A 10,674-nucleotide genomic window follows, 5' to 3' on the forward strand; every position below is an offset into this window, starting at 1 on the left:
GCCAAAACAAAAGGGAAGCATTAGACAGACGGGTGTGGTAATGGAGTGGAAATAGGCTATTATGTGTATTTAATATGGGCGGGGTGTTATCTTGCAAAACATAGACCGACAGTGGCTTGAAAAAGGGAGAACATAAAATGAAGGCAAATAAAGATGATGTAAAAGGGTAAAGCAAAAATAAGAATGACATCTATTTTTGCAGCAGAGTGGTCCAACTTTTGTGGTGTGAGGCTGAGACAGACGCTGAGTTCCCCTGTAGTGTAGACCTCTGACCTTTCTTTCAATTGCAGCAAGAACAACATCTACTTAAAGTATTGTAGTAATATTGTGTAGTATTGAGTATTTGTTCACTGTCTATTAGGACTGTTAGTGATGTTCTGCCACTTAAAAAGGAGACACATTAAAGACATTATTTATGGGAGGGACAGAGGTTTGTAATTGGAGCAGGTATACCTTGGCCGCGTCTAACCTCTTAACAAGTAATACAATACTCAGCAGAGAAACTCAGGTTGCTGGGGGTAGTTTTCTTATTAGTATCTGTCATAATACTGTGTGGGAAAAGGCTTGAAGAACCGGTGCTGGGGAGAGGATTTGGTCATCGGCTGTTTGGATGAGATGTATGGACCTAACGCTATCTACTGTGAAGTAAGTCTGATATTGGTACAACACGGCCATCAGCCTTATTTCTCTATTTCAACGTGTAATTCATAAATATTTCCATGTAAGTCATTTTGTATAGGTTTATTTTGGTATTAAGGTGACAGATACAATATGCGCACATTTTAACCAGCTATTTGCCCGAGTGACTTGTCTATGGTGACAAGTCTTACCGGTTTCTCTAACTCTAACACGAAGCCGACTTCTCTGCCGTTTGCAGGGGTCGTGATTCAGAAGCTCTGTGACCACAAAGCTACACTCACCCCACCTCACCGGGCAAAACACCTAAGATAACACTGTTAGGATTGTTTTTTTATTTGACTGCGAGTATTTTACGATAACGGTAAGTCACATTAACGTCGCTTTGATCCGCTTTTAGCAGCAAGATTTTACGCATTAGCAGAGACAAGCGTGAACAGATAGTGTACGTACTGTAGGATAACATGGGCCCTACTGCTGGCTCTGTGCTTGTTTTTAACACTGGTAATGTCATTGTATAATATAATACTATAATTAACTGTTTATCTGCGCCATAGACAGACCATGGCAGACGTATTGTCGTATGTCAATATTTGCGGTAGGTTATGTTTACCTAGTGACCAGGCTGGTTAGAATTAAATCCGATCATTATCGCAGACAAACCTTTCTCGAAGGAAAGCCCATGTAGTTGACCCACAGGTTTTTTATATCTGTTGCAGGTTCCATCTTACGTGACTGGAAAATGCATCATCATCGGAGCAACACACCCTTGTCTTGGCCTATCCAACATATTTCACAAGAAGAAGGAATCGCACTGAGCTCTCTGTAAGGGTGCTTATGCCATACAAGAAAGCTACAAATTCCTGTCCGGGGACTTTGGACATACTGGGACATTAAAGATCCCATCCATTAGATTTACTTAATTCTTCAGCACCACGGTGCAACCTTGAATTTGCAATTGGATGACAGTAGCAGGATGTTTGACTGATCATCCAGGAATAAAAACAGATGTGAATGGAAACATGGATATCCTGCTCTAACTCTCTTCATCACACCCTTAAAATAAAGATAGATTAATTGCGGATCAACAGTAGTCATGCACAGTCCATCTCCTGACATTGTGGCTGGGTACCCCAGTAGGTGTGTGGTGGATAAAGATGCCAATCCAGAGACGACCCTGGGCAGTGCCTACTCTCCTGTGGACTACATGAGCATCACCAGCTTCCCCAGGCTGCCTGAGGACGACGCGCAGTCTGGGGAAAACACTTTAAAATCTCGAAAAGATGATGACAACGTCCTCAGTGAGCAAGATACAGGTGAGTAAGTCAGGTCATAAACTCAATTACTAGAAAAACCACAGCTCAAAGACAATATTGTCTCGGGTGTTTACGTTTCTGGATGTGGAGTTATTATCCATGAATTCATTTTTCATTGAAAGCTCAAGGAGTTGTTTAAATATTAAAAGTCACAAATCAATGTGTGAACTAGGACTGCAACAATTTATTATTTTTCTTATATTGGACTGCCTTTTTTTTCTCAAGTAATAGGTTACTCTATTAAATTCAAGAAAGATGATTCTGCCAGAGCCCAAGCCGATCTCCTCAAATGTCTAGTTTGGTGGGACTACAGTACAAAATGCAAACATTTAATTTCATAAAGAAAAGTAGCAAATCCTTGCATTTTGGTTGCTGGAACTATCAATGCTGTTAAAATATCAAATGAAAATGTAATTATCCAGACTTCTTATCTTTGTACTATAAAGTAACATTGAACTGACACTTATTTTAATGGAGTTATGGATTTACAAAACAACACATATTACTTTGTACTGTTTAATAAGCCTTTTGGTTTGTGTTGAATGTCCCAGACCCGGATCTGTTTCTGAAATCGGCTCGTCTGCAACGTCTCCCCTCCTCAGCTTCTGACCTGGCTAGCCATGATATCGCATCCCTGCGGGAGACCAATAAAGATCCTTTTACAGAAGACTGTGCCTGTCAGCGAGATGGACTCACGGTCATCATCACAGCCTGCCTCACTTTTGCCACAGGAGTCACTGTAGCTCTTATCATGCAGATCTACTTCGGAGACCCACAGGTATTGGTGCATGTTTGTTACCTGCAGTCGTATCTTTGTAACAATGTTAACTTCGGGTTGCTAAGTTGTTCAAACAACTTCATGTGATAATTGGATTATGAGTAATTCTACATGCTCCTCCCTGTTTCCTCCCACACAAGCCAAAAGTCAAATTTAAAGGCATATAGACAGTCTCTACCTTTATGCTTTGTTCTCCTTTCTCTTGCAAGATCTATAACCAAGGCGCAGTGGTGACGGATGTGGCCCAGTGTACATCTCTTGGCTTTGAAGTTCTGGGGAAACAGGGGTCCAGTGTCGATGCAGCCATCACCGCTGCCCTCTGTTTGGGAATTGTCCACCCTCATACTTCTGGTATTGGAGGGTGAGTCATTGAACCATATTTATCTGTTATGAACAGAAAGGTATAGATTTAGTTGATGATACAAGGCCTTTAAACACTTTTTCTTCTGTTGATGTTTAGTGGTGGAGTTATGTTGGTTCATGACATCCGAAAGAACGAGACGAGGATAATCGACTTTAGAGAGACGGCACCATCTGCCATTCAGGAGCAGATGCTGCATATGGACCTTGATCAAAATGTAAGGGATTTATTTCCTGTGCATACTTTTTCTAACAGTGAAATGTAAAGTATGAAAACAGAAGACAGGCTACTATCATTTATGTGAATTGGCCCCCTAAACATAGTTTAAAGAGTATTTATAACATTCAACAGCTTAATAGTTACATTTCAATTATTGACTTGTTTGAATTTGTTTGATGTTGTTTGTTAGATGTCTAACAGAGTATACATTGACCATAAACATACCTTCATAATATACTCACTCAAACTGTGCTATACACGTTATCAAAGGTTTAATTAATTCACGAATTGTCACATGAACTCATACTATATAGATAGATGTTAAACATCTACAGACAAAGGAAACTGTTGATTTATCAATCTCAACGAATAAAATATGTTACATGTACTCAATAGACAATTTCGGAAGCGGACTATCCAATTAGAGTGTTACGGAAAGTCTCATTGTTATTGTTTAGTACTGAGGTTAATCTGTGCTCCCTGTGCATTTCAGCCGGGCCTGCTGGTGGGAGTACCAGGCATGCTCAGCGGTATGCATCAAGCACACCAGCTCTATGGCAGGTATGGACATTGCTGTGTAATCCATTGTTTTAATTGTTCAATCTCTTCCCATGCCATGCTATATAATTAGAGTCCTCATTCTGCTTTTTGTTTTTTCTACATTCCTTACTTCTTTGATATTGTTTTTTTCACATGTGGGCACTCCTGTGTTTTATGATACATCTATAAATAGAACCTTATTTATTATATTCCTAAATTCCTCATTTAATAAACACAAGCATTTTTAAATCTTTGATAACATCAGCTCTGAAAGCTAAAGGAGTGAGATCTCAATAGTCCCAAGCTGTGTTAAAAATACATTGTTTTGTTTTTTAACACGGGTCATGGGCTGCAATTACTCTGACCCTCTATAATTATCATGATCCTGATGCTTCAGCTGGTATGAGGCTGATGTTACACTAGCTTTACCAAGTTTTAAAGTATTGTGAATGGTTATTTTTAGCCCCAAAGATCTCTTAAAAAAAAAAATGTAGAGTATATGATTTTTAAACATTCTCAACAATCTTTCTGTACTTTTTACCCAGAATGCCATGGAAGGATGTGGTTACCATGGCAGCAGATGTGGCCAGAAATGGATTTAATGTAACTCACGACCTAGGTAGGTATAATAATAATGTTGAAACAATCCCTGGGTGAAGTCACTTCAACTTATCAAATCAAATCAAGTTTTATTTATATAGCACATTTATAAACGATTTTTGGTCGAGCCAAAGTGCTGTACATATAATAAAAATAGCCTACAGTAGAGACACTTTACAGCAAATACAACAGCACAGATTGTTCAGAATATCAGTATGAGAAAAATCAGCATTATAGCCTAGCCTTAGTGTGAATAATAATAAAAAAATGTTGCCGTGATCTCATCTGCCTTTCCTCTCTCTCCCTAGCTGAAGCACTGGCAAACGTTAAGGACCAAAACATTTCGGACCTATTTCGGGAATTGTTCCTTCCAAATGGCCAGGCTCCGCTCTCTGGGCTGTTCACCACACGTCTTGATTTAGCAGCCATCTTGGATGCAGTTGCAGCTAACGGGATGTTGGAGTTCTACAGTGGCAACCTGACGCAGGAGATGGCAGCAGCAGTAAGGAAGAATGTTTTTCCCCCTGTCTCCATCTTTGATGATATAAGTGGTCATGAATTCTTCATGGATCCAAGGGATTTTACTTTTATTCCCTGATGTACCATGGCTTGACTGGGGTGAGGTAATAACTATGAACTGTCATAATGTGAGAAAAATAATGATGTTAGGTAACTATGACTTATATTGTTAAAGACAATATTCCTTAGTTACACAAAATAATCTTACAATGTGTTTTGAAGGTAAGTTAAAAAGATGTTGAACACCAGTGCCGTTTATTTAATCATTAATGAACAGATATTGTCTTATTAAAATATTAATATGATCTTATTAATTTATTCATTGTATATATATTTCCAAATACAAATCTTACTCATTACAGTTAGTGGTGGTATTACTTTGAACTGCATTATATTGAGAAGTGTTTGTAATACTCTGACCCCTTCATGTAAGTAAATATTTAAATATAAAGGACGAAAAATGTGGAGACTTTACTGTCTTTCCTAGAACTAACATGTGCATTTTTACAAGGTACAAGCAAGAGGCGGGGTGCTCACTGAGGATGACTTTGGAAATTACAGCACAGTCTTAGAGCAGCCAGCAGAGGTCATCTATCAAGGTAAATATTTGTTGTACTGCACCAAACATTTTAAGATATGAGCCTCAAAGTGACAGTACAGCAAGCCAACTGCCTTATTAACATTACAATATTACTGAGACCATAATTTCAAGGTGGATGCAAAACAAAACTGGGCCACTTGGTTGAATTTAACTTGTCATTAATTACATTTAGGAATTTACTAACATATACTTGTGTTTAGAGTGTTTTAATTGTGGCATAAGAAACTGTTGAACCAGGAATGCAAATATGACAGACATGACACAGATCCTGTATAGGCTTTATCATTATCTTTCCTTATTCTTCACACCTTTCCCCCCCATTTGGTAGCATTTATCACATCTATTGAATATACTGTCAGTTTCCTTTAAAAATGAAAAATGTCTGTTAGTGTTTTCAATCTTATGCTTTGTTGGTGTTTCTACAGGACACCATGTGATGGTGGCCCCGGCCCCACATGCAGGTGTTGCCCTGATCACTGCTCTAAACATCCTGGAAGGCTACAACATTACCAGCCAGGTGCCCAGGAACAACACCTACCATTGGATTGCAGAGGTAATAAACTGCATTAACTGCTTCACCATTGTCAGCATTAACAGTTTGAAAAGTACAGTATGTCGTTTTACTTAAGTATTAATAATGCATTACTCTCCCAGGCTGTAAAGATAGCTCTTGCCCTGGCTAGTGGGCTGGGAGACCCCATGTATGACACTTCTGTCTCGGAGATTGTCACCAAGATGCTGAGGTAGAGATCCCTATACCATCTTTAAACATATAATGTATACAATACAACAAGGCATGTTCATGTAACCCTGCCATTTGTTGTTCCCATCTCAAAGTAAATCACAGGCCTCCATACTCCGCCAGATGATCAACGACTCTCAGGCCTTCCCTGTCGGCCATTACACTCCATCATTTACCATGGAGAACAGTGCAGCAGCTGCCCAGGTCATGGTCATGGGCCCAGACGACCACATTGTGTCAGTCATGAGGTACATAATGCTAGAACTGAACTGATATTGCACATTGGTAAAGTAAATCGCAGTGACAGTTAGGAGTGGATTGATTTCACTCAAAATATTAAACTAAGACCACTTTTTTGTGTGACTGTTTTAGCTCTTTAAACAAACCATTTGGCAGCGGGATAGTGACTCCTTCAGGAATCCTCCTAAATAGCCAGATACTGGACTTCTCCTGGCCTAATAAAACACAGGGCTCATCACTTAACCCGGTAATTGTGCATTCTCTTTTCTTACATTGATTGAAGTATTGATACATTTCTTATTGAACGTTTTGTTGTAGCTGCTCTTGGTCCTCATGATTTGTGTTCCTTTGCTGTAGCATAACATCCTCCAGCCTGGAAAGAGGCCCATGTCTTTCCTGATGCCCACAGCAGTGAGGCCTGCCGTGGGGTTATGTGGCACATATGTAGCCATTGGATCTTCCAATGGGGAGAAAGCTCTCAGTGGCATCACACAGGTTATTACATTACTGGAAAGATTAATGAATTTTCTTTCATTAATATTACATATAGATTTCCATTTAACTCATTTGTATCTTAATCTCTTTAATGATCTTTCACAGGTGCTGATGAATGTGCTGTCCTCCCGTAAAAATATGAGTGACAGTTTAGCATATGGAAGGCTCCACCCACATCTGCAGCCCAACACCCTGCTGGTAGACTGTGAGTTAATCCTTCTTATCCATCTATACGATGCAAACATAACTGAATCTCTTCAAACACTATGATTGCAGCGTTACTGCTAGCTTTTTGGCCCATTTCTTTTTTTATGACAGCAGTAATTTCCTGCTATAACATGCAATATGCTCTCCAGATAAAAAACAATACAATAGTGCCCTTGCACCAGTATTTACATTGCACTTAGGTCACCTGTATGTGTACACTATGCAAAGAGCAAGTAGCTGGGAAGGAAGCAAGTACCTTTATTGTTGTCATAAACAAAGGTGGCAGGTGCAGGGTTTCCATGACACAGAAAACGCCTACTTGAGTTTCTGTGCTGTGGAAAGAATAATCTTATTGTTGATTTTAGAAAACATCATGGTAATGTGTTATCAAATACTGTGAACCTCATACTGCAAACATCACATTTCTGGTTCCAATAATGACATGAAATGTATGTTTCATTATCAAGAGTGCAGAACATACTGTTTTGGCTGAGATCTAAATATAATCTAAGGATTTTACTTGGTCTGCCCCCTGCAAACTGTTTGTGTGTGCTTTTAAACATGATATCTTATGACCTACATGGCTGAAAATCACGGGAAAAATGTGCTGTGTTAACTCACTCCGAGTGTTATTCTCCTCTATCAGAGGAAATTACATTTAAGTACCAGGTGTAAATAAGAGCTAATTCAGTTTGTTATATAATTATTTGGCTAACTGACTGACCTCAGATCATCCTTTCCCTTTGTCTCCTACAGCTGAGTTTCTAGATGAAGACGTGGAGCTGCTGCGAGCCAAAGGTCACAAGGTGGAGAGGAGAGATGTTCTCTCACTGGTTGAGGGAACCCGGAGAACCAATGACCTTATCATAGGGGTGAAAGACCCACGTAGTGCTGATGCCTCTGCCCTCACTATGCCCGTGCCCTAGTCCACCCCCTTTCCCAATACAGTAACACTGTATGATCGTTAGTGAGGGAGTAAGGAGGCTGCTTATCACTTAATACACTAAATGTAGGTTAATGTTGAAGAAAGGTTGTTTGACAGAAAGAAACTGTGACAAGATTATATGGAGCCTAGTGTTTTGATCAGTTTACACACAGAAAACTACAGAGGATCAACATCTCACATGCTGGTGTCTGTATTACTTCCTTCACAGCCTAGAGTTACGTTCAGTTGCCGTGTAGATAGTCTTCAAAATGTATGTAAGACATCACTTAATGGCATTAGTCAAGTCTGTAGCATGTATTGTGCAGAGCAGGGTGTGTCCAAAAATGTAAATTTGATGCACTCAAGGTCCACTTGAAGAAAGCAATACACTCAATAGGTTTAGAGTGGATTTACTTAGTGGGCAAGAGAAAAAACAAAATGGAAGTTTATCACACTGAATATCGCCTCAGGAATTGTGAGGGAAATTAATAATGAACAAATTGATTTTTATCAAATACAGGATGAATGAATCTAATTATGCTACATCATTAAGCCACTAATTATATTATGTGCATGGCCCTATATCTTTCTGCTTTTTGATTATTCTACATTTCACCATAATTTGAAAGAACACATAGGTTCACATGGAATGTTAAAGGTTATATGTAAACCACTAATTAAGCCTTGTATTGTCACACCTAAAAATATACTATCTTAAACCAAAAAAAGAGGCTAAACCATTCACTATCCTTTTCTTTAAATGGTGTTTTAACTGTGATTAGATGTTGTTTGGTATAGCTGCTGGAGTTTTAACCGTTGCAAACAATCTGGGGTTACGTACTGTAACCCAGCTTCTATGAGTATAGGCGCAGCCCTCTAAGGCTATCGCTATTGGGTAATCCCCACTGCACGTGTGCAGCACTGACAGACTTATTCCATGCCCACCTATGACGTGGGCCCCACCTCCGGGCTCACTTCCGTATAAATAGGAAGTAGGCCCTACAATCCACTCCAACAGGTTTTCTTCATCTATTCGCGGAGCCAGTGGGGCCCGAACCTTAGAGGGCTGCGCCTATACTCATAGAAGCTGGGTTACAGTACGTAACCCCAGTTCTATTTCGTATAAGGCTTCGCCCTCTAAGGCTATCGCTATTGGGTTAAGGGCGAAGCAGGATGTAGTCTACGCCCCACTGGTTCCGTCCGTTACCAGAAGCACAAAAACACACCTACTCAATTAATAACCCATGTCCATTTCGCCATGCGTAAATGGAGCATCACATTCCCAGGGAATATAGCATTAAAAAATAAATATTCTCCATCAGGGAACGAAGGTAGGCTTACTCAGGCTACCTGTCGTTTATAAAAAGTAGAGATCGAGTCTCACTTAAATTATACGGCATTCAAAATTATCCATTAATTTCCTCTACGGAATTTGCTTCAGTTTTACAGGTGTAAAGTATTACTTATGATAGAACAAGTGTATTTAAATATATTATTTAAGATATTTTAGTTGTGGCATGATTTTGCTCTCTTTTAAGCTTGTTTTTTTACATTTTTCATTTTAAATTTAGACCAGGGATACTTGTTTTTAGAATAAGAATAATCTGATTATTTACAAAAGGATGAATGTAAACTGTCTATTTTTATATGAATTTTTTTTTGGGCTGTAAACATTATTTCTACTGTTGTAACACAATTTGCATTACTTCAGCTCATTTTAGAAAAGGCTGTAAAGTTGATCTTTGTGTACTTGTGTAATTATTTTTGGTAGAATATTTAAGGAAGAACCCACAGCTTTTGTAAAGCATTGCATTCTAAAAGTGGTTCAATTTAATTTAATTCCAGGATGGCAGATGCTGACTGATCAAATGAGCTCTTAACCTTTCTGTCTGTTGTTTGGAACTAGTGCACTATGACTGTTGATGCTTTTCCCCCTGTACTGTAGAGTACCATGCCTCAAGGCACTTATTTGCACAATACCTGATGTTTAATTCCATATGCATTTTTATCTGATTTGAATAAAAATCAGCACTGTCAACCCAAAAAATAAAATGTTTGCACACTTCTTAATGTGGATGAATAGTTTCCCTTTTTGCCTCATACATGTATATATATATGTGTATATTTTTGATCATCTAACCTACTGTAGAGTATGTGAGCTTGCTATTTAAATACACTATTCTTTTTTAAAGAATGATTAGAATTTTAAAATTGAGCAGATGTATTTTACAAATGTACCAATGCCTGTTTAAAACCTGTTATTACTAATACATGTGTACACCTATTAAAACTATACTACTGCCTTCATTTATATAGAGGCATTGAAACAATAACACGTAAGTGTCTCTTTCAGTAGAATCCATAGCTCCATACAATAGTAACCTGTAGACAAGTATTTAGGCTTACACAAGGCAGTTCTTCCTAATATTAATACATTTGTTATCATGAAAGGGACGTTGCTTCTTCCTTAACTGGGATTTTATTTTGGAAAGTAA

General features: G+C 38.7%; 1 protein-coding gene across 4 annotated transcripts; it reads left to right on the forward strand.

Annotated features, from left to right (window-relative positions):
• The first annotated feature begins 483 nt into the window (after positions 1-483).
• On the forward strand, positions 484-9,023 carry LOC117540735 (glutathione hydrolase 7). Of its 4 annotated transcripts, XM_034207537.1 has the most exons (17): positions 519-645; positions 878-1,000; positions 1,356-1,952; positions 2,504-2,730; positions 2,940-3,091; positions 3,191-3,308; positions 3,804-3,871; positions 4,396-4,469; positions 4,759-4,952; positions 5,481-5,568; positions 5,996-6,123; positions 6,225-6,313; positions 6,408-6,560; positions 6,685-6,799; positions 6,910-7,047; positions 7,153-7,252; positions 8,011-8,284. In XM_034207537.1, the coding sequence occupies exons 3-17, from the start codon at positions 1,733-1,735 to the stop codon at positions 8,178-8,180; spliced, it is 2,034 nt and encodes a 677-aa protein (XP_034063428.1). In that variant the 5' UTR covers positions 519-645; positions 878-1,000; positions 1,356-1,732; the 3' UTR covers positions 8,181-8,284. The 4 variants fall into 4 exon arrangements, with proteins under 4 accessions (XP_034063430.1, XP_034063428.1, XP_034063429.1 ...); XM_034207539.1 differs by lacking the exon at positions 878-1,000 and having other exon boundaries at positions 484-645; XM_034207538.1 differs by lacking the exon at positions 519-645 and having other exon boundaries at positions 810-1,000; positions 8,011-9,023.
• The last annotated feature ends 1,651 nt before the right edge of the window (positions 9,024-10,674 follow it).

Source organism: Gymnodraco acuticeps, unplaced genomic scaffold (genome assembly GCF_902827175.1).
Source record: "Gymnodraco acuticeps unplaced genomic scaffold, fGymAcu1.1, whole genome shotgun sequence".
NCBI lineage: Eukaryota > Metazoa > Chordata > Actinopteri > Perciformes > Bathydraconidae > Gymnodraco > Gymnodraco acuticeps.

Excerpts from the sequence above, each read along its gene's own strand:
- LOC117540735 (XM_034207539.1), top strand. The coding sequence starts at position 1,733 with ATGCACAGTCCATCTCCTGACATTGTGGCTGGGTACCCCAGTAGGTGT. Across the intron at positions 2,731-2,939 it reads TCTACTTCGGAGACCCACAG|ATCTATAACCAAGGCGCAGT; the intron begins GTATTGGTGCAT and ends TTCTCTTGCAAG. Across the intron at positions 5,569-5,995 it reads AGCAGAGGTCATCTATCAAG|GACACCATGTGATGGTGGCC; the intron begins GTAAATATTTGT and ends GTGTTTCTACAG.